This window comes from Chiroxiphia lanceolata, chromosome 3, assembly GCF_009829145.1.
Source record: "Chiroxiphia lanceolata isolate bChiLan1 chromosome 3, bChiLan1.pri, whole genome shotgun sequence".
Classification (NCBI taxonomy): domain Eukaryota; kingdom Metazoa; phylum Chordata; class Aves; order Passeriformes; family Pipridae; genus Chiroxiphia; species Chiroxiphia lanceolata.
Window position 1 is genome coordinate 85,122,830 of NC_045639.1, and position 24,893 is coordinate 85,147,722.

The 24,893-nt window shown below is 37.5% G+C and overlaps 1 protein-coding gene across 1 annotated transcript in view; it reads left to right on the forward strand.

The window, feature by feature from the left end:
* COL12A1 (collagen type XII alpha 1 chain) overlaps positions 1–24,893 on the forward strand; it is a 100,752-nt gene that overhangs the window by 70,268 nt on the left and 5,591 nt on the right. The window contains 13 exon segments of the mRNA XM_032681271.1: positions 1,889–2,031; positions 2,403–2,512; positions 8,404–8,553; positions 10,435–10,512; positions 11,150–11,236; positions 12,103–12,156; positions 12,666–12,761; positions 14,671–14,724; positions 15,503–15,556; positions 16,758–16,811; positions 17,912–17,983; positions 23,590–23,625; positions 23,736–23,802. Of these exon segments, the coding sequence (XP_032537162.1) occupies positions 1,889–2,031; positions 2,403–2,512; positions 8,404–8,553; positions 10,435–10,512; positions 11,150–11,236; positions 12,103–12,156; positions 12,666–12,761; positions 14,671–14,724; positions 15,503–15,556; positions 16,758–16,811; positions 17,912–17,983; positions 23,590–23,625; positions 23,736–23,802 (1,055 nt within the window).

Consider the following 24,893-nt stretch of genomic DNA (forward strand, 5'->3'; position numbering starts at 1 on the left):
ATTTGAGTTGCATATAATCCACAGTTTATACTTAGACAGTTGAACAACAGCCTTCTTAGTACAAGAAGCTCTCCATTGCCAGAGAGAAATGGTTTCAGTATGGTGGGATAAGCATCACTTTTTTCAGAAGCGTTGTTCCTGCTGCAGTAGGCAGCACGCTGATGCCACTGATTTAGGGTAGTTTCTCCTCTACTTGACTTGCCTTATTTGGCAAATGAAGTGGAGTTTTCAAGAGCCTGTGGTTTTAGAGCTTGGTTATGGGTGGGTAATATATGGTCAGTCTGGCCAACATTTTTTTCACAAAGAACAAAAAAACTTAGGAGTTGGTTTTACTAAGAGGGGAACAGTACCTCTCTCTTCTCTTCTTTTTTTTTTTTTTTTTTTTTTACATTTGTTTCTCTCCCATTTATTTAAGTAACTTTCAAAAAAGGTTATTCTGAGTCATAGGAGATGCCTAAAGATAGCCCATTGTTCCTATTAAATTTAAGAAAATTTAGTCTTCTTTTCACAGAAACCTTTGAAACCTTCTGAAATTCTGTCAGAATTGGGTAAAGATCAGATCACAAGCACAGGAGCTGAGGTTTATGAAGAAATAATTTCTTTTTGCCAGCCTTCTCAGATCACAACTTTAAAAGGGGAGGACTTGAGGACTTTTGAGTTCATTGGCATGCGTTAATAGCTATAGGGGTGATAGTTCTCTGACAGACTGGATTTTTACAATCTAGGGAAGTACAGATAATCCCAATTATGTGTTAAGATAGACCTTGCATTTAGCAGGATCAGCTCATGAAAAGACAATAAAAAGACAGACTTCCTCTTTATTTCATTTTTTTTAGAATGATGTGATACATAGTCTAATATCTGCTATAAGAGGTGGAGGACTTGCCAGAGTATTCTGGGCACTTATTTTTCATGAGAATCCAGAAAATAAAACTCACTTTAGACTGAGTCAGCAAAGCAATAAAAGCATACTGATCCTAGTGGCATAGTTGTTTCCATATCTGAAAGAACTTGTTATCTGGGTTATAACTTGTGTTGCTATATCTACATTAATACTTGCATTCTTGCACTGTGCTGTGTAGTGTTGTTGACTTAGTGATACATTTTTATTGCAGTGTCTATAGTTGTATGGGTACATAAGCTTTGCCTAATATACAAAGGAGGTCCTCTCTTCATTTTAAGATTTTTAAGTTCATGTTCATGTAGCCAAATCGCACCCTGAGCTCCATTATAATAGTTAAGGAGAAGCAGTAGCCACCTCCTTTCTTAGAGATCCTTTACTGCATTCCCTCCCTTCCCCTTTAGAAAATACTGGAGATCATTTCAAGCATGGTTTTATTTACTTTTATCTCTTTGCTTCTTTATTGTCTAACAGTTCAAATATCACAAATTTAAACCTGAACCACTAAAGAATGAGCTGGAGCCCAAATGCATCACTAATTGCAGAGAAGACATTGAATATCTCCTTTACTGTATCTATGCCTGAAAGGCAGCAGTAGTTAAGTGCTGTTGCCTGACTGAAACAGACCAGATGTAAAAAGTGTGGTCTTTTTTTCTGTACTTATCATCGAGGAATTTAAAACATGTGCAGTTTATACAGAATCTTGCCACAAGAATCAAGAGTTCTTGGTCATATTTCGGCTTCCTCTATATTGGTGCCGGGACCAACAGAAGACAGGCTGTGAGTTCATCTTAGTAAATCACATAATGTTTTTCTATCACAACAGTATTTTCTGTTTGAAAGTGTAGTTAAAATATTCTGTTCCATTGAACGCTGTGGTTTCCCTGTTACTCTTGTGTCTTTTCTTTGAAAAAAGAGCAGATTATGAAGATCTTATTTTCCTTACGTGCTTCCAAGTGAAAAAATATCTTCATATTTTTTTAACAGAGAGATTCACCCAGAGGGATTGCCGCAGGCATACACTATCATTCTGTTATTCCGTCTCCTGCCTGAATCCCCCAATGAGCCTTTTTCAATTTGGCAGATTACAGACAGAGATTACAAACCTCAAGTTGGAGTTGTACTTGATCGTAAGGATGATTCTATTTATTGCATAGAGAAGTTATATGTTATGTTACTTTGTATGCATTCTTCCCAAATATTTCCAACCCCAAAGCATTTCTATGTGATAAAAGGATTATATATTTTTTGGTTTAAGAGTTTTTTTTAAACTTTGTGCATCTATTATTCAACTAAGAATAATTAATCTAAGCTACATTTCAATTTTGGTATGAACTGTAAAATCAAAGGAAAGTATATCTATGTACTTACAGGTCATTAAGACCACCTATGATCTGTGTTTACCCAACTGAGGGATAAACTAGATATCTATAAGTGTATCTTAGGAGGGTAGTTTCAGTAGTACATGTGAAATGAAATATGTTATTTTCATTTATTGCAGCTGGCAACAAAGTGCTGTCATTCTTTAACAAGGATACACGGGGAGAGGTTCAAACTGTAACTTTTGATAATGAAGAAGTAAAGAAAATCTTTTACGGAAGCTTCCATAAGGTAAAGGATTGAAATTACAAATGTTTCTTTCTGAAGTGCTGTTCTTTGAAATAAAAGACAACTAAGCAGAAGTTACTGCCAGTTATATCTATTCCTTGGATAGTACTTTAAGTTGACATAGGGACATGTAAAACAAGATCTCTGAAGTTATAGCTTTCCTTTGAACCAATGTAAGATATTTGTCAAGAATTTGTCAAGAATTTGTTCAATTTGTAAGTGAAGGGATACATCTGAACAAGGAATCGTATCCTGGTTCCTGCCACATGAAAGAGGGAGAATAAAAGATAAACTTGAACAAAAAAAGGAAAGGAAGTTCTGGTGACAAAAGATTGGGGGGTGTGTGTTGTGATTTGAAATCATTCAGAGAAGAGGAAGATGTAGCCAAAGAAAGTGAGTAGGAACCAATGTTGGGAGGCGAATAACATATTGAAGAAGATTCTTATGTTTATCAAATATAATACATGTATTTTGTATGTATGAATGTGAATTCATATGTTTTTGGCTTAAATTCATTGGGCCTAAACTATTCTGTTGTCATGTTAACTGAGGAAGCAATGATAATGAAAGAGAGCCCATAAGAGATCTGTTTATGAATTAGAATGGAACTTATGTTTTTTTTGAATTGTCAGAATGGCTAGTGAAATCCTTGGATGTTACTGCATCTGCCTTCAATTGTGATAGTTTTGTGCTTGCTTTTCTAAACTTGTGCATGGAATTATGAAAATTTGATCCTGCTTCCCTACCTCTACTAACCCAAGTGTTTGGGTGTCAGGCTACACATATATCTAAAAATAATTTAAAAATATTTTCTTGCTTGTTAAGTATATATGTTTAGGGCAAGAAAGTGAGTTGCAATTGCAACACTTTTGGTCAGCTGAAATGCACGTTCTCATGTTTTCATTTATCTCCCTTCTGTTTAGTTTAGTTTTCATCGGATGACTAATTATGGATGGAGTATAGCATTTGTTTTCTTTATGACTAGTGACTTGCAGCATTCCTTTGAGGATACTGATAAGGGGTTGCCTCTGTCAACTTCCAGATACTGGAGGCCACATTTTCAACTGAGCTCTCTTTGGCTGATAGCAGGGAAAGATAGCTGGTGCCAGCATTATGATGTTTTGTGACTTCATCTGTTTAAAACACAGAGCATTACGGAAATCACACAGTACTATAAAAGCTAGTGATTTCCTCAGAATTTGACAGAGGATAATTTCCCAGACTGGTTCTATGTTATATCCAACTATTCTTTAGAATTTATTTAATGCCTAATTATTTTTGCATATATGAAGAATTATTTAAGTCACTGATTTTGTAACTGATAGTTACAATTAGCTTTGGATCACAACTACATTAAGCAGCCTTTAATTTGTCCTTGACATTTGGCATTTTGTCTTTTTTTTTTTTTTTTTTTAGTAGGACAACTGAATTTTAAGGAAATGTATAAATCTATCGACGTGAGAAAAGCTGTCAGTATAGGCTAGGATATATATTGTTTTTTGAGTCATCAACAAGAAGTACTGTTTAGACACAGAGCAATATGTAGCATGCCTCATTTTACATATCAGTGTGAGAGTTGATACTCCCCTTCTTCAGGTCAGTGGTGTGGAGCTCTCTATGTGCTATACTGCCAGCAGTCTGTTTTAAGTGTCTGCTGCTAATTTTATTGATGTTTAGAATCACATTTTCCCTTGTAGTTTCTCTAAATGTGCTAGAGTTGAGCAGAATTGTCTGGCAGCACTTACAGTGAAGCTCTGCTCATTTATCAGAGCAAATAGGGTATAACCTGTAACCCCTGTTAGATGCTAGAAATACTAGCAGTAATGTAAAATTGTTTGTTACACTTGCTAATGAAAAACAATTACAGGGAAAGTAAAAATCCAGAATAACGGATCTGTGTGCGAACAATTTTTTATTATTTTAGTAATTAAATACACTAATACATATGAACAGAAAGTTAGCTTAAGATGCCAAACGATGTACGAGAATAACATCCATTTGCAAATTATCTTAAAGCTCTGGAACTATGAATTCTAGCTTATGGGACTATTTCTTCAGCAAAAATGTCTCACTTATTTAGTGAGCCATTCCCCTTCTTTTTTCCCCAGAAAGGAATTAAAAGTTCAGATTTTGATAGTATTTAAAGTAGCTGGAGGAGCTTTGATTTAAAGAATGATAGAATCGTAGAATCAACCGGGTTGGAAAAGACCTCCAAGATCATCAAGTCCAACCCTTGATCCAACATCACCGTGGTTACTGGACCGTGGCACTCAGTGCCACATCCAGTCTCATCTTAAAAACCTCCAGGGATGGTGCACCATCTCCCTGGGCAGCCCATTCCAATGTCTGATTACTCTCTCTGTAAAAAATTTTTCCTAATATTCAACCTAAACCTGCCCTGGCACAACTTAAGATTGTGCCCTCTTGTCCTACTGCTGGTTGCCTGGGAGAAGAGACCAACCCCCACCTGGCTACAACCTCCTTTCAGGGAGTTGTAGAGAGTGATGAGGTCTCCCCTGAGCCTCCTCTTCTCCAGACTAAACAACCGCAGCTCCCTCAGCCTCTCCTCATAGGGCTTGTGCTCGAGTCCCTTTACCAGCCTTGTTGCCCTTTTCTGGACCTGCTCCAGCACCTCAATATCCTTCCCAAACTGAGGGGCCCAGAACTGGGCACAGTACTCCAGGTGTGGCCTCACCAGCACTGAGTACAGGGGAAGAATCACTTCCCTAGACCTGCTGGCTACACTGTTCCTGACACAGGCCAGGATGCCATTGGCCTTCTTGGCCACCTGGCCACACTGCTGGCTCGTGTTCAGCTTCCCGTCAATCCAAACTCCCAGGTCCCTTTCTGCCTGGCTGCTCTCCAGCCACTCTGTGCCCAGCCTGTAGGGCTGCAGGGGGCCATTGTGGCCAAAGTGGAGGACCGGGCACTTGGCCTTGTTGAACCTCATCCCATTGGAATCAGCCCATCTCTCCAGCTTGTCCAGGTCCCTCTGAAGAGCCTTCCTGCCTTCCAGCAGATCAACACTCCCCTAACCCCAACTTGGTGTCATCTGCAAATTTGCTAATGGACTGGTATTTGGGATGTTTTCATCATGTAGCTAAGCTTATTTCTCTGGATTCTCTCCAGGATGATTACTGACATTGCTATCTGAGTCAGGTTGTAAATGATGGCATCATGGGCTTCCCCAGCTCACGTGCTGGGAAAGACTTATGTATCTGCCATGTTGATTAGCTCCTAATAACGGATCACAGTAGTTTCAGCTGGATGAAGGAAGGAAAGTAAGACTAACACATTCCTGAAGGTACTTCTGCAATTTCTCCTACCATCCAGTTTCAAAGAAATAGCAAACCTTTACAATGCAAGAAGTTTGTTTTCCAAAATATCAAACATTTTTGTGGTTTTCTTTTGATGACTTAGTGGCTTATTCGGTGAAATGCAGTTAACTAAACCTAACTGTAGGGAAATTTACTTTGGCATACTTGAACACTCTCTGTAGCACAGCTATGGTGAAAGCTGTTGAATCTGGCAAGTCCCATAGGAAAAAATCTGACTGCCTGAGACAGTCATTAAGTTTATAACTGATGTTTTGGACAGACATACAACTTCTTCTTTCTTATTCTTACCATGCTAGACTTCCTTTTAACTTACCATTTTGCAGTAGTCACACAAAATTTGATAATGAGTGTATGTCTTTCTGCTGATATACATATGGAAATTAGTTTGCTTAGCTTACTGATATGATTCCCTTAGCAGTAGATCAGAACACCATCAAACTTTAGCTTACAAGGTGTCCAGAGAGAAAGATTAAAGTATGTTTTCTTTCCTAAAATCTCATGAATGAAATGGTCAGAACTGATTCTGTATGTTGGTGTGTTAGAAAATGTTGAAGACAAAATGTAGCAGGCTTGAATATAGAGATGTTTTATTTGCTGTAATGACGGGATGCCTCATTGTATTACATTTATGCCTGGGCCATGAGATTTAGGCTGGAATTCAAATCTGACATTAAATCAGTGGTTAGCCGACTGAGTCAATGACTTGGGAGAGCTCTGCTTATTTTTGATTGCTGGTATCTGTTCTTATTTGGATGGATGGGCAATGCTCAGCAGTTATTCCTGTTTGAACATTTTCAAGTTGATGGTCTCATTCAGCATTCTGATATAGATTCACCTCTTCTAAGTTTTGCGTGCAGATAAAAATACAGTAATATCCTTTTGCTATGCAATGTCTTTTACTTTATTGAAATTGTGACAAATGCTTAACACTCCAGTAGAAGGCCTTGCCTGTTAGGTACCTTTCAGAACTAGTAAATTACATCTGTGATGAGTTTAAGCTGGATGATGCATTAATTAACCTGTAAAATTTAGTCATACAATCACATGACTGAGTATATGATGTATAAATTATAATGAATTTAAATTTTTGGCGTAGCACTTATTTTATTTTATGGAAATTTTGGCATGTAATACCAGATTATACTTTGGACATACTCAGTTATCTTTCCATTATTTTTTAATTATTTGCTCAAGGAACATTGTTGAGAATACTAATAAAAAAAATTCACTTGTATATAAAACATAAGCACATAATTTTAAAAGAGTTTTAGGTAAGCTATGCTGATGCCTTGGAGGCAACTCTGCATGGAAAAATATTTAATAGGGAAAAAGAAGAACAAATTCTCAGGGGAATGTTCAGGCACTTGTTGACTCAGGACATTTAAGGAAATCTCTCTTTCACTTTTATGCCAATTTTTAAAGCAGTAATCAAATAACAGTATGTTTCTGAAGGATTATGTACTGAGATGACAGAAGCATTAAAACATAAATGCCTATGTCAGGGATTCTTTACTGCTGATCTTAATGTATTGATATTTTAACAATTACGTAGATGTTATAATGATGTATGTAAAATATATGCAGTATTTAAGGTATATAAAGCCCCTGAAAACTTTGTTGCCTTAAGATGACCTTCCATCAACTGCATGTGCTAAAATGCCAGACCCTTTTTTGTTTCCTTGAGTCTCCTGAATGTTTTCTGTTTTCACAGAAATGTAGAAAATTCACATATGTTAATGTTTGCCATACATACTATACGTTTTTGGAAAGATAATATTTGCTTAGATTTTGTTTGCTCCTCTCTGTAAGGTTTGCTGTGTTTCCCATAAGCATTTCATTCTCTTCTCCTGGTAAACGTACTCTCTGTATTGCAGTCATTCTTTTCTCCCTCCTAAATTTCCCCTATTTCCTATAATTAATCTCTTCCTCTTCTTCCTTGTTTCTCCTTATTTTAGCATATGTTTTTGTAGCCATATTTCTCTCATGGAAATTTCTCTCTTGCATCTTCCATTATTTTGTCTTGTTCTGGGCAGGCTTCTCTGGTCACTTCCTGTATCTCAATGCAGCTAATGCCTCTGGTTGAGTCATCTGTGGAAATTGAACCCTGGATCTTTGGATCTGAAACAATCTACTCTCTGAGCTACAGGCAGAGTCTATTAGCCCGTGGGCAATCACAGACTCATAAACCTCTTGTGTGGTCCCAGACATCAGAGGAGGACAAGAAATGCTTATATTCAATTCTTCTCAAAAATTCTTTTATTTTTTACTTCTATGCCATCTTAAAGCAATTTTCAGGCAAGCTTTTTAAATAGCTAATTATAGTTCAACTATTACATTAAACACTATTTCTTTACTGTGCTTGTGTATTCATCTTATTGACCTTCAACACATTCTAAAGAAGGTATTTATACCATAGACTTTCCTTGAGTTTGAATTTTTCCACCAGTTGAAATTAAAGCAGGTTTACTAGGAAGAAACTTTCAAACTACTACCTAATCAGTGAAATACTCTTATGCTTATGTCCCTTTTTTAACTATTATGCTTAACTTTTTTCAGGTCCATGTTGTTGTAACTTCATCAAATGTTAAGATTTACATTGACTGCAGTGAAATACTGGAAAAACCAATTAAGGAGGCTGGGAACATCACAACTGATGGCTATGAAATACTTGGGAAACTTCTAAAAGGCGACCGAAGATCAGCAACAGTAAGCGATCAATATGAATCCATTCATTAATGTGAACCCTTGAAATTTTCTGAGGAAAGAGATTATAGATTAAGGATCGCTAAGAAACGAGTGTTACACCCAAAGCTTCTAAGTGTCTGTACTGTAAGACCTAATATACTTAACTGAGAAGTTTGGTCTTGATAACTTCTCGTTCCAGCAGAATTGCAAGAACAAAAATCAAATAGCTGAAAGTATTTCAGGTATAAAAGCAGTCAGATAAATTCAAACAACCAGTCAAGTATAAAGCAGTCAGGTAAATTCAAACAAGAGCAGGAATGTTTGTCTGTCAATAGAGAGAGCAGTTAATCAGGAAGTGCATTTACTGTGGATTCTCTATCACTGAACATTTTTTATAGAAGAATTTTTATTCCTAAAAGACATTCTCTAATGAACAGGTTTAAATTCTGACATGTCCTGTGGTGAGTGTTCTACTGTGTGATCAGAGAAATCCCCAATGACTTTATGATCTATAAGCCTGTAATGAAAAAGTGGCTGCTGCTATGAAGGTTGCATCAGTTATCCTAATATATACTTAATGTGTAATAATATGTAATTGATACTATTACCTGGGCTTAGAAGACTTAAGTCTGCAGTCTGACCCATGTGTGCAAACCCTACCAGCTGAGGATCTTACAGTCTACCTAAGATCCCCATTTCAGCCTTTCTGAAAAACCTTTTACTGCTAATGTGAGTGAAAAGTTCTGTTCGTGAATCTGAATTAATATATGACCCAAGGACTGCAGTCTTCAGAGCTGGTCCAGAAGTTTTTCAGCCAGATTTCATGCTGAACTCTACAGGCACTCAGCTGATGTAGAAATTCATTGGTATTATTCATTAAGCATTGCAAAATATTTCTTGAGTCACATTATTTGGTTATCTTTTGTCCCAGAACAAGAGCAAGCATCAGTATTTGAAGTTCTTGTAGCCTTATGTAGGTTTGGTTTTAAATTTTTTATTATTTTTAAATCCTTTTTATGTCAGTGTCAAAAGAAGAAGTGAAAGTATGAATGATGTTAACCTCGTTAGAAATAGAGGAGTCATCATTCATCTCATGGCTAGGCTTCGCGAACGAAGATTTGGGAAGGCACTATCCACTTTTGCTACAGGCACGCTGGTGGCTTATGAGGCCAATACGTGACAGACATGTCCGATTGCAAAAGGCGCAGCAGAAAGACTCCTTAGATGGTGTATTTTGCAAGATACGGTTCTTTCTGCGTTGCCTTTTTTCCTCGAGAGTGATCCTGCATGTGTTCTCGAAGGAGACAGCTGCATTATAGATGGTGTGTCTCCAGGCCTCCCGATTTGAGGCCAGAGTAGACCAGTTATGGTGATCAATATGGCCAAGGCTGAGATGTTGTTTCAGGGAGTCCTTGTATCTTTTCTTCGGGGCTCCTCTCATGCAGCAGCCAGTGGCTAGTTCACCATAGAGCAAGATCTTAGGGAGGCGGTGGTCCTTCATTCTTGAGACGTGCCCTGCCCATCGCAGCTGCGTTCTCAGTAGCATGGCCTCAATACTAGTGACAGCTGCTTGCTCTAGTACAGATGTATTAGTCACATAATCAGACCAGCGGATGTTAAGGATTGTACGGAGACAGCGTTGATGGAAGCGTTCTAGGAGACGCAGGTGGTGCCGGTAGATGACCCATGATTTGGAACCATATAGGAGAGTAGACAACACTATGGCTTTGTAAACACCGATCTTGGTGCTTTTCTTCAAGTGTTTATTACGCCATACTCTTTTGTGGAGTTTTCCAAAGGCACTATATGCCTTAGAAATAGAGGAGTAATTTTTAACGATAATGTCAATAGATTTCATAATTAACATCTCTCATCTTTCAAGAGTATTCCATTCTTTTACAGTTAGAAATCCAGAATTTTGACATTGTATGCAGTCCAGTATGGACTAGCAGAGACAGATGCTGTGATCTTCCCTCAATGGTAAGTATAAGCGAAAGAGAGGCTATTCAGAAAAATGTTATTAATAGGAAATTTAGCAATACCAAGATTAGGCTGGTCTTATACCTTGTACTGACAACACCCCTAAATCACAGTTGTCAGAGCAGCCACTGAACAATACTGCATTTCAAGGTTTTGTGTTTGAGGGTAAAAGGTTGTAATGCTAGAATTGAGCCCCTTAGGAGTGGTGCAAAAAATGTCCATTATGATATAATTTCTGTGATATTGCAGATTGTAGGTATTATGAATGGAATGGCTATATATATTTTTTTCTATTTAATTTCTTCTTGAGTTAACATTCAAAAAATAACTAGTATATTCTTTGTCAGTTCAAGTTGATTGTCCAATGCATATAAATATTAGAGCAACAGAAATTACGTATGAATTTGATTTTACTTGTGCCTGTGTTATTAGTGCCTTGCATAGCTTGCAAAGAAAATTTGCTAAAAAAATATAAAAGGTGCTGTAGAAACATTTGGAAACCACTGTTGAGATGTAAGTTTTATTTTTACTTGAAAACAGGATAATAGAGAATCTTCCTCCTATTGTTTTAGAAAAGCATGCTGCCGGTGAGTACTTTTCTTTAAAATGACAGTAATTTTTGTGATTGAATTTTCAGAGAGATGAAGCAAAGTGCCCAGCTCTTCCAAATGCTTGTACCTGTACTCAAGACAGTGTGGGACCTCCAGGACCTCCTGGACCAGCTGTAAGTTACCAGCTCTAACTATTTGCAACAGAGAGGTTTCTGATTTTTAGATTTATGGAAATAGTTTTGTGTTGATCTGTGGTTTTGTGAAAAAAGATCAGTCAGAGACATAGTTTCTATCAACATGTCCATAACATCACAGTAGTCTGTCCCCATTTCATCTTAATTCCAAACACAGTTAGGCAGCTCCTACCACTTCTATACATTTATATAATCTTTTGCTGTATTTCCAATGTGATCATCACTGTGAATAGCTCCTCATTGTTTGATAGGTTGAAAGACTCTGGCCCAGTCTCAGCTGTCTTGCACATCGTGTACAAGATACTTTTAATGGACTGTGCAAATATTTTTCCTAAATAAAAAATCAGGATTTCACTCCAAGGAAAGATTCTTTACTCTGTAAGGGAAATAAATTTTTTGTATGGAGAGATAGTAGTCTATAGAATGGATATGCTCCTATCAATTGCTTTGAATATAAGGGAGTTATGCTCAGCCCAGTAGTCCTTCTACTTTGAAGCTGTCAAACTGCTGCATGAGGAATCTGAAGCCCAGTTAAATTGTCTGGTAGTCTACTAGAGAGATATCCAGAGATTTTGATGAATATAAATTGAAGAAGTTTATATCTGCAGAGACAAAAATCACAATAATTTTTGTCAGCTGAATTGGCAAGTCTGAAGCTGATGTGGTTTATCTGAGTTCCTCATGCATCTTTTATTCTAGCACTCTTTTTAGCAGTGATCTGTACACTTCAAAACTTTGGAATTTCATATAAGAGTTTGTTAAAGAGAATTCATAATGCACACCAGTTTTACGTACCTTTTCTTTCTGTGTATAAAATGAATTTTCTTTCTGAATATTCAATTTAGGGTGGTCCAGGTGCTAAAGGTCCCAGAGGTGAAAGGGGTTTGACTGGCTCATCTGTAAGTATCTTTCCTCTAATGCATCTATAATAATGTTACTACATGTTTACCTGTATGAAAATTTATATGCTTAGTTTTATGCTGAGATAAGAATGGAAATGAAAAATTTACTTGAAAGTATGCCTTTATGTTATTTATGTGCAGCCAACCTATTTGAGACTATATATACACAGTCTGTCAAAGGCATTGACTGCACATAAGGATACTGGGATTACATGCATCAGGGTGTTGATACACACTCTGCAGCATTATTGTTCTCTCCTCTGGACAGAGGAGATGGCTATGCTTCTAATTCATGCTGCCAGAGGGAATGTATTGGCCAACATGAGTCAGAGAATAGCTTATGAAAGAGTATGCCACTTGAATAACTGTTTCTAAAGTTGTTCTGATGTATTAAAGGTGTCTCCAAGCTTCTGACTTACCTTAAGTGTCTAACCCAAAGGATTTTGCAGTTACAGATCTCAGAAGGCATTGACATTCACAATTTTGTTTTAATTTTCTGCTTTAAGGGCCCTCCTGGTCCTCGTGGTGAGACAGGTCCTCCTGGCCCTCAAGGTCCGCCAGGTCCGCAGGGACCCAATGGGCTGTCAATCCCAGGTGAACCGGTGAGTGGCCATTTTGGGTGCAGGTGGGAACGTGTGGGGAGCCAGAGCTGTCCATGCGGATGATGGTCCTGCGAAGAGGGTGACAGTTTTGCCTGAATGTTCATTGGTCCCTGCAGGGCAGTAGTATTATGAAACAAGTCTATTTCTGAAACAAGTCTCTTAATACAACGGCATTTTGTGTCCTGAATGTTAGATGTGCTTATGGGATGCCAATGAAGAGACAGATCCTAAGCACTGTAATGTATGTTGTGCTACTCTGTTTTCAGTCTTAATGGCTTTTCTGTAGAGTTGCTAGGCATTCCAGCTTTAGGACTCAAAACCATCAAACTGTGGTGCAGGAAAATTAAGCATGAAATATTAACTTGAAGACTTTCTCATAGACCTACATGTCTAACATCTATTGTTTGGCCTAAATCAGTCGCTGAAGATTCAGAGAGGAAATGGGTACCTATATCCAGTCATACAGAACAACCCTTCATTCCTAGGAGGTTTTCTTGGCAATAGCATGCATATTTTAGCAAGATACTGCTTCCGATTTCATGCACATGCCTTCAAAGCACTGATGAAATTTCACCATATTCTGTTTTTTTATAGTAATAGCATACATAACCCTTTGCTTACATTGTGTGTATTAAGACTGCTTTTACCACATTTTAATAAGCAATCACCCAAAAAGTAGGAATATAATTCTGATGTTTCCTATTTAGGATGAGCTTGAATTTTAATACATTCGGGAGCTTTTTGTGTGAAGCCTTTTATCAAAATATAAAGTTTATGGAAAACAAAATAGAATTGGTGTGTGATTGCATCCCGTCTTATTTTACATTTGATAATAGGTTACCTGCTCTGTCTGTAATGTAATGTAATTTGGGAAATGGAAAATAAAATGTGCTTGAAGATAGACATTAGCAACATGTCTGCTTTGTAAGGACAAAGTAGAAAGATTTTCTTAACCTGTGTAGGTACTTTTCAGGCTTTTTTTTGTATACCAGGAGGAAAAACTTCATCAAGGTGTTCTAGAGGTGCCAAAGAGCAAGAAAGGGCAAACACATTCCTTTTGCACATGGAATACAAATAATATATTTATTTGTCACATTCAGTTGATAAAGTCTGAAGAATGAAAATGCCAACATTCATGGACTTTCTCAATAGCTCACAAGAAGTTAGAGCACCACTTTTGAGTCCTAGTTTTCATACCAATTGCGATTCACATTGGCAGGCTATGTTTACAAATTGTTTGGTTACTAACAGTTCTTAATGCTGGATTACCATGAAGCCGCTGTAAAAAATAACTATTGTATTGTCAAGTTTAGCTCATGTGGGTTTAGACTGTGCATTTATACTACAGTGCTGTAGTGTATATGAAAGGCAAGCTAGCTGTGAAAGGCAATACATTGCTTCTTTACATGCTCCTACACCTTGTGTCCTGGAAGTGTGTAATATCTTTTAGACTATGGGTTAGAGAAAACTAGTGATACTTTAAAAAGACCGAGATTTCACCTTTCGTGAGTTTAGACAGCTCCATTCCCCAGCTGAGAAAGATAAAGGAGATTGGAAGAAAACATGTAACCCCTCACAGCTTTCCTGATGTGATATCAGCTGATATCAGCTGTGATATAAGCCATGGACTCAAAAGTCCATTCACTTTCTTATCAATTGAAGCCCCCTTCAAATGTCTACTTGCCTTGTTTTTAATATAATATCACCCAGTCATCCTGCATTTGCAAATGTTTGTTAGAAGATCAGTATTGCTTCATTTAATAGGTATATGTATCTTGATTTATTCCATAATATGTAGTTGGGTTATGGATTCCTTAATTTAGATGTCTTGTGGGAAATATTTTCTGTCCCTTTACACAAATTAATTCTGTGATTCAGAATATCTTGCAATCATTTATGAAAATTATAGGGTCGTCAAGGAATAAAAGGTGATGCTGGCCAACCTGGACTACCAGGGCGATCGGTAAGTTGATGCTTAGACAAGGTAATGTCATTTTACGCTATTCCTGATACAGGTTTGCTGCTGGACAGCTGTCTTTGACATCACTAGGAGTCATGGGCTCTTCTCATACCTTCCTAAGTAATAGTTTTGGAAACATAATTATCTTATACTTAGGAATTTGAAATATAGGAAATAGTAAACCATTCAAAACAGCAAGAGTGAAAGAACAGCTGTACTGAGTCAAGCCAAATGTCCATTTGGACAGTTGTGAAGAGTACACTGGTAGCATCCCAAGAAGGTCTCTCAACTGCTGACCACTTGCAGTTAAGCGTCTTCCTGAAATAAAGGTTGCAGAACCTTTGCGGAACCCCTCTTCAGCAATGTTGCCTAATTACTTCCTTCTTTTGGAATTCAAGTGGTCTTGGGACATTAACTGTCTGTGTTCTGAAAGAAGAAAGCAATATTAAATTTCAGTTACTTTCAGGTTTCTATATTGTAAACTAGGATTAGGTTTTGAGGAGAAGAATTTAGGGTATTTTTAGATAATCAGCAAAATTTAGGTAATCTAAGGTCATTTTACTGCACATGTGGTGACATAATGAATATTCTTTGGTTACTGTATTGTCCTTAATTTTACTGGAGATATATAGACTAGATGGGGGATTTTTAAATGTTGTTGTGGATTTAAATTTATATATCAGATAATGTCATTCATGGGCCAAGGGCCTTGTATTCCTTACCTGTTTTATTAGTCCTTATAACCCTGAGTAATACAATTTCTCATTCCTTTTCCCTCTAGGGAACCCCAGGTTTACCTGGTCCACCTGGCCCAGTGGGACCTCCAGGAGAAAGGGTAAGGTTTCATCAGTTTATGTTAAAAGACCAAGTAATGTGTTTTCTGTGGTCCTCCCTTTCCTTCCCCTGCTTCTTTGTATATCTTTCTATTTCCAAATGCTTTTTCAAAAGGAGTTCTTTTATCCTCCCAAGGTAGCCTCCCAAGACAGGTAGCCAGTAGGTTCTGTAAAAATTGCACTGCTCCCTTTCCTGACTGGGTTCTCAGATGCCTGCACCCATAGAGCAGCTTAGTGGGGCTCTGCTGAGGAACTCGGCTCTGCTGTCTTCCCCACTCTGTTGCTGTTGCCTTGAATCTCTGCTTATCTCAATGCCTGGGAGATGTCATATTGGTAAAGAATCTGTCTGTGCCAATCTTACTGTGAAGGTCAGGTTTGCTCCTAAACCTTTGACTATTTGGAGCTAAGAAGTTTTCTTTGGATGGAGGATTCTGAAATGTCTTCATAGTGAAGTGCATGCTTGTTGTGGAGTTGTTGCAATTCCTTCCTTCTAATTGGAGTCAACTAAGTAAATCTCTTTTGTTGTCACAGTGGAATATCATCTCTGAGATGACTGAAGCAATTTACCATCTTTATAGTGCAGATTAGCTCAAAATTAGCCAAAGGCTCTTACAAGCCTTTACAGTCAAAATTAATAGCTGATATATGCATATATAGTTATCCTTTAGTGGGAGTTGATAGCCAGAAGTGAAAATAGACAACCATGTCATAGCCAGTTGCCAAATGTTGGATTGGTGGGTCAAGGACCATCAACATTAATTTATGAATGCTATGTTAGATCACTGAAATGGGACTTCTCAGCATCTCTTCTTACAGGGGAAATATCTGAGAGGGAGATGGCTCTTCATTTAAGCAGAAACCTCTGATTTTCCAGCTAATCCATGAGTGAGAGAACAGTGAAAAGGAAGATCTTGCTCTTCTGGGATAGAACGATGATTCCTTTTCTTAGAAATGTTGAGAAAGATTGATTTAATTCTCAGTTAATCAACAGCAGCTGAACATCTTCTAAATTGTCTACAGCTCATTGTTCCATAGCCTTCTCCAGCATTAGTTGTGATAACTATTTTATAACTTACGTTGTGGATTGGTTTTAAAATATATGGCAGTAGTAATCAGGAGTATTGTAATTATACAATCTTAAAGGCCATTTTCATCAGGCTACAATCTTAAATTAATCTCTAATTATGCTTTTTTTTTTAATAGGGTTTCACAGGAAAAGATGGTCCCACAGGTCCAAGAGGCCCACCAGGACCAGCGGTAAATATAATTTTGTCTTTGAAATACTCTGAATTAAGAGACATGAGCCAACAGAGAGCTACATTGACATTTTCAATTTCTGTCAAATATGACAGTGATCCTTTGTTTAATATCCTAAATGGGTCTGGGAAACTCTCAGTAAAAGGTGAGCACAGCTACGTAAAGCATGTATTCACAAATGTTTGTAACAGTGGTTTCGAAACCAATTTCTGCCGGTGTAAATAAGGAAAGAATTAGTTTACCTGGTTCTTTAGTCATGATCTTTAAATGCATAGCTAGATCTTCTGAAAGCAATCAGCTTATTACTTGTAAACTGGTGGAAACGAATGCTTTTAATACAGGGGGGTTTTTTGACAAGAGTATTTGAGGATTAGTTTTTTCTTAAAAAGCTGCTTCATTGTGCTTTGTGGGACCATGCTAGAAAGGAGACTGGCTGTTAGAGAAAAACATGCTGGATCAGACAGCCTGAGATAGGCAAGTTGCTGGAGCTGAATGTTACCAATTCCAACGAGAAGCAAGTTAGAAGATGTATTTCCATTAGGTATACACACACAGATCACACATTTACAACACATAGGGACAGGAGTCTCTGGGCAGGGTATTACTTGGGCAGCTCCTGCTCCCCCATGATTATTTTTCTTGTGCCCCTTTGTGAGTGTTCAGATGAGCTTTTATCACATAATCTAATACTGGTCTTTTGTTTTTTCATATTTATCTAGTATCACTAGAATGACTTTATGGTCTTCTTGATCTGGACTTTTACAGGGATCACGGACCTGCTAGATGAACTTAGAAGGCCAAACTGTTTTGTACTTCTTTAGCAGTCTGTCATTAAGATTGAAACCAAAAACATATAGACACACTCTGCATTTTTAGGTTCAGAAATGCCTGTTAAACTGTGCTGTTATATAAAAGGACACATTTCCATGAAGAAACAAACTATTCTGTAAGACAGTTTTCAAACCTAATATGTACTTAACAGAAAAACCCCCGATAGGAACCATTTTCAGTAGTGCTTTGGACTCAACACAATAACACATTTTTTAGCACTTAGGTTGTTGTGGTTTTCCACAATTCACTTTTCATCTCTTATGCTGCAGGGTGCCCCAGGAGTTCCAGGAGTTGCTGGCCCAAGTGGAAAACCGGGGAAACCAGGAGATCGTGGAGCACCAGTAAGATAATGATACACTCAGAGTATCAAATTTAAATTTACAGTCTGTTGATGAATATGAGGATTCTGCTTGCTTTAAATAGTTGTCTTGCGCTTATGATGGTGGTTAGTATGGTGGGGCTGACCTAAATCCACAAGTCTTTTTTTAAAAAATAAATTTATTTTTACAGTATGCCATTTTGCTGAGTTTAATAGTTGGGGCTGGAAATTGTGGTCTCTTGTTTCCACTAAAAAAATTGTAAGATATTATGTGCCAAGATATATATTCCTACACTGCATAAGCATGAAGAACTAGGTCAGCAAAATGACTGGAAAGTCTTTACATTTGTGTGTGTGTAGCAAAAATGTGATAAACTCCTGAAGGTGGACAATCTTTGATAATATTATATAATCAGTACTGTTTTGTAAATGTTTTGTGCTTTTTACAATGTTATTTCAAAATTATTTGGGGGTGGTTTCTGTGGCTTCTAGTCTGGCTTTCAATGCACTTCCTGAACAGGGAGAAGGAGCTGGAGGTGCTGGCTCCCACCTACAGTTTCAGGCAAAATTTGATTTGATTAATTTATAGGATCTCTGAAAAGTTATGCTTGAATCAAGAGTGGAGACAGCAAGTGAAATGAGAAGTCATTCATTACTTGTGCTTAATGTATGGCAGTCATCTAGAATTTTCCATCCCGCTTCAGTGTAATTGTGTATATGAAAGCTGACTAATTTGGAAGAATATATAGTAGGTTGGGAAGCTTGATGGTCATGGACTGGAAGTTCCCAAGTGCACCTGGAAGCTGGGTCATTTTTTCATACACACATTGAATTCAGTCTGTGTTTGCCGGACTATAAATTCCATTTCCCCTTGTAGTAGAGGACACTGAGTATCTTGGGAAAGTACTGAAGCTTTCCTGCCTTTAGATATACATTGCTAATTTCATATTCCTGCTGGGTCAGATGCTTGATAGAGCACAAAATGCTGTGCTTTGTTCACAAGGGAGCTTCAAATTGCCAGGTGTGTCTGATTTCTCCTTCTCCTGGGACACTGGATAGCTGAGCCAGTGCAGCAGCAAAAACCTTCTGCAGGTAAATAATGTACTTAGAAGGAAATCTGGCTACTAACCCAGTTTCAGGGCTTTTGCAAGCAAAGCAGTCAAGTCCTGTCCAAGAACCATGTCTAAGTTCTCCTACACTCTAATCTTATGAGGTCCTTTCAGTTAGAAATGTATTTTTCCCCCCAGTTATTGCACTTTCTTGTAGTGGGACACTGTGCATCATATTTACAATTTATAATGTTTCTAGAACAGATCCCAGCAGGAATTCTGGCTTGCACCTTGCATAGATGTTTTATCAGATTCCTGGTGGACAGAATTTCAAGGCCTTCCTTTGTGTGCAGCATTACAATTGCCAAAGCTGCAGTCTGACAGCCAAATGCAACTTGCAGTGTCATGAATCATAGTTCCGCCTGAAGGGAAAGATAATGAGGCTTCACACTGCCTCTGGTAAATGCAAGGAGCAAATAATTTTTGACCAGATCCTGTCATTTTTTTTTTTCTTCTACCGGAACTGTCTGTATTGCTGGTACTATGCAATGCAAGTAAGGAAAAAGACCCCCTATAAACCAAGGAACATTGCATTCCAGGTAAAAGATACACATTTACTTGCAAATTATGAGCAGCCTTGGTGTTATGAGGAAATTCCCAGTGAATGTAGTCAACTGGAGCTCCTTCCTGGTGTATTCAATACTACTAATGTGCTAAGATGAGACAGAGCGCACTGTAAAACATTTCTCTACCTCATTGTGTACTTATGCTAACTGACCTTTTATGGAAATAGGAAATTTGACTTTTTAATCCGCTTATAAGTACCTCCAAAAGAAACTTAAGTGTTTTTTTCCAGTGTAGTAACAAAATGAGTAAAAAAGGAACAATAAGTACACAAATGAATTGGTAATCTATTGAGAATTGTGCACAAGCTATCCTAGATGAGGCTAAAGTATCTGTCCTCCATCTGTCTGGTCAGAGAGTGAGAATTTGGTAAGAGTTTGTACACATATCATAAGGTAAGAGTTTGTACAGGTATAATAAGGTAACAACCACCAAGGGTAAGAAGGACTCGTTAAACTGGAAGAGGATAATGGTTCAAGAATAAATTGATATGTTTTCTGTGAATAAATGTAATGGGAAATAGAAGATATTAGACTGTAAGAGAGGAAAAGTTCCAGTACTTGTTGTTTTATAGGTGTGTGAGTAAAAACAGTAATGGATGGGGAGGCAGAGTCAGTTGTGTTAGGGTAGAGCTACAGATTCTGTGACAACAGGTCTGACTTGGTTGATCAGGAAGGTCCCCAGGAAACAGTGCAAGGCTTTTATGTTTTATATATAAGGTGCTATTAAACTGATGCCTCCAGGACCAAATAAACTGTGAAAATGTTTTGAGGGTAGTCCCAAGTTTGTTGTGAGTTATATGCAGGCTTTGAGAATTTTGCATTTCCTGCTGCCATGTGTTCACTGATCTTGCATGCATCTATGCAGATGTCCTAGATGAAGTTTCAAAAAGACACTGCTTTGGGAGGAACAATCTGATGGTTTTTGAGCTGAGCAAACATTCTTCTGGGGAAAACAAATGAGCACATTATCTTTTAAAGTAAAAATAGCAAAACTTTCTTTGTTTTGTCCTCCTTCAGCCATAGAACTATGCTACAGGCCCAGCCTTCATCCCACAGCTCAGAAAAAATCCCCCATGCAGTATAAACCAGCTTTTCCTTGCACTGACCCCAAGTGACTCCCTCACTGCAGAATATCAACAAAACAGAATGCCAGCAACAGCTGCTGCTTCTCAAAATGCTGTCAAGCAGTTGGCTAAACTTCACTTTTTTGTCTATTAAAAGAAAATAAACTGAAATTCAGGAGGCATATAACCAAGTGGGAGGAAGATGCAAATAGCAACTCAGTAATTGCAGTTGTAATTATTTTTTTGGAAAATATGTTTCTAAAATATCCAGGTGAAAAATGTACTTTATTGTTAACATAGCCATCAGCCTGTAATCTTCAAATTTTAAAATTGGTTCCAAATAGCCTATAGACTTTCAATCATAAGGCTGAATCAGTGTTTGTTTGCAAGGTCACAAATTGAAGAATGAGGCTCATTTTATTTCAATGAATTGCAAAATTGACTATGTATCACCTAGAATTAAGGAATAACATAATCATTTTCCTAGCTGGGGGACCTTTGTTGGCAATACTTTGGAGCAATGTTGTGCTTTTGTTAACAGAGCACCTTCCTGTCTTACCAACATGGCTTGTGGTTGAAGACAGCCTGAAGAACTTTTCTTGACCAATCAGCCAAAATAGTTCCAGAAACAGTGTATAGGATTTGAACATTTTAAGTTTGTATAATTTTTTTCTCTTTGTATAGTTCTAGTGTGTGAATATTCTAGCAAGTGAATTACTTGGAACATGGAATTTTAAGCAATTATTAGAATATTGTCAGGATAGTAGATCAGAAATCTGATTTCTAATGCTTGCACTTGCCTAGTGAATAAACCAACTATGTACTGTATGATTTGCTTCTGGTCAAAACAACACAAGGTTGTACTATGAAAGCCTTAGAAAGAATGAGAATACAATGAGCAAGTATTACAAATATTTATGCAGCATATAATTTCAAAGGAATATGCTTTCATAAAATAGAAAAAATTGGCAAGTTTCAAACAGAAAGAGAAGCATGAAATAGTTTGTTAACATTCCCCCCCTCCTAGATTTTCATCTTATAGACTAGTGCAAGTAAAAACCTGCCATTCTGTTCAATGGATATTTCAGCTACATGTAATAGTTTATGAATGAGATGTTGATGTCTGTTGATTTGGGAGTCAAATTACATCTCTTTTAGAGCTTCAGTACATTGTCATTTACCACAATGTTAATTATTAGAGAATGACAGACAGAAAGGTCATATTTTCCTGATGATTTTAGTTGTTACCATTTATTTATGTTGTTATGGCATTTACAAGTCCATAGGCTGTTTCAGCATGTGGCTGTAATAAGCTAAAACTGAAAGACAGATGTTTCCCTGTGGACTTCACAGAGTAAGAAAGATACAGATGAAAGAGTAAAGGATAGAAGGGAAAGAATATTCATCAGCTTGATGGGTATATTTTGTACTTATTAGTAACTGTCTAAATAAATTATTGGTGGCATAATTTATTCCAGTGGCACATTTATGGTGTCGCCATTTTAAATCAGTCATTTGAGTCTGTACAATCAATTTTGCCTGAACAATCTGTCATTCATGATGCAAATGTACCATATGACAACTACTTAACTCAATGATGGATGAACTGTCTCATATTTTCTGTGGCATCTCATGGGGTAGATGTGTGCAACTCTGCTGCAGAGAAGCTGAGAGAACATACTAAGTTCATACTCCAACATACCCCATAGGCATTTATTTGCCCAAAACCTTGATGGAAGTCTGTGAAACAGTACCACTGCATTCGAGTGGTGTCTGCTGTGACCTCAGTGGAATGATTTGGTGTCTCATGTTGCTGAAATTAATTGCGGGTACTGTAGGAATGTTATGAGAAACAGCTGCAGCCCACACTTAGCCTTTGCTTTGTTAATGGTGATAAACAGGCTCCTTAAAGAAATACTACAATGTACAAAGCAGTAATACTTAGGATGTGTGTTTAAGTACGTGGAGAGCCATGTAGAGCATCAGATAACCAAACTGATATCTCACCTTTGAAATATGCCTTATGTTCAAATAGTAATTTAGGCTACAAGTGAAAATCTATGTGAACTCATGCTAGACCCATCATTATTCCTGATGTTTTTCATATACACATACATATATAAAAATTAGAATCAGGCCTTCTGGTTTGCTTCTTACGTAGTATTCTTGAAAACCAAAAAAACCACAACCACTAAACTATTCAAAGGCTAATGGAAAGTGCTGTTAGAAAAAAGTTGGCAAATGTGAATAATTATAAAGCAGCTCAAGCTAAGACTTCTATGAGACTTTTGTAAGACATAGAAATGGTTGAGAATTAAGAGGGAAGCTGTCATTTTAAATAGAATAAGTGCTTACTGGCATCTCTCTCCATCTTATGTGTCATCTCTGCATAAATATTTTTGTCTTAACAGAGAATCCTTTTCATATGTGTTCAAGGAGACAGCTACCCTTCCTAGACTTGTGTTATTTTTCCTAGATTACCTTCTTTAATGATGAGTTGTCTTAAGACTTAAAATTAAACAGTCTTGTATAACTCACACAAGACCATTGACCATTTACAGAAATGTGATGCCAGAAATTCCACTTCCAAATTGAGAGTGAGGTCCCAGTGTCAGAATACATCAGGTTTTTTGGCCCTAGTTTGAATTTTTTCCCTCTGGTCTTTTTCTTAAGCATCTGTCAGTGTGTTTGATCCCAGACGAAAGATCATTGTTTCTCCAGTCTTTTCTGGCACCTGTTTTAGCATCTCTGAAATGTAAAATTCAAGAAGGATTGGGTCTGTCTTCTTGAAAGAGTCAATTTTTTTTCTAGAATTGCATGTCTCAAACCAGTAGTTGGGGTGGAGTAACATAATCGTTCAGTTGCTTAATTTTTCCTTATTTATTTTAGGGTGCACCTGGAATGAAGGGAGAAAAAGGTGACAGAGTAAGTCTGAATGAAAGTCAGTTTTTCTTATAATTTTAAAATTAAACGCTATGTCTTTAAAAGCACAGACACTTGCTAACAAAACACTTGTTTTGCATTTGATTATTTAGGGTGACATTGCTTCTCAGAACATGATGCGAGCAGTTGCAAGACAAGTCTGTGAACAACTGATAAATGGTAAACTGTGTTGCTTGCTTTGTTTCTCATACTAGTAATTTACCACTTTGTGTTTTAAAAAGAGAAAACAATGGTTTAAATTTGAGGTGACAGATACTGGCTAGAGAGCACAGCAAGAGTTTGACTGATCTTATAGCTGTCACACGCCAATTATTAGGCAGAAAAAAACATAGCAGCAAATTTTTGCCAGATCCAGAGGCTGGCTTGATCATGAACTAGTCTGTGACCTTTGGAAACACACACGCAGGTCTAACGCTCTGTACAAGGAGTGTGACTTGACTTTTGTCATTCTGGTCCAAACTTACTTCATCTTTGCAGTAAAATCAGTATACATTTTCTCTTTAAGCATGTCATCTTCAAGAGGAGGGAATCAGTGAGAAAAACAATGTTTGTTGCAGGTATTTTGGTTGCAGGTATTTTACTAGCAGGGAAAGACAGATGAGCGTTGGGTAACTACTGTGCACAGAATCAGCAGTGTAAAAGTAATATTTATTTGGAGAAGGACTTCAAATTGAATTTCAGTCCTCTACTGCCACACAGTGCAGCTCTGCAGCCCAGGAAATTGTTCTCTACAAAGGCTTTCTCTCTGTCTCTGAAGCGGTGCTTTTGCTATCAGTAGGCTTGCTGAGGAGGGCAGAGGCAAATGTACCGGTGAATTGTTCTTAATATCATATCTATTATAAGGGTAAGTGCTGACTGAAGTAAATAGATATACCTTTGGGATCATTACCTTTGTGTACAGGGAGGAGGACAGTACGTCCTTTAAAATGTCTGTGATGGCTGCTGTTTAAAACATGTCTGTTAGTTAGCCATCACAGAAGAAGGAAATTACATTCATGAATGTGTTAGACTTATGAATATGGGTATCTTATCTGAGATCTTTTAACATCCCTTCTTTGAGCATCCCTGCCTTATTTTTTTCATGTTCAGCTCATCTCTTCAGGGTTATGCTAGGATTGGCACATTACACTAATCAGGTAGGACTAGATGTGTCCCCCCATTAAAGGGTTCCTTCCTGCATAGTTTCACAATGCTGTTGCTTTTATTCACACACCTTTTTTTTGCCTATGTGCAAAAGGTATATAGGTACA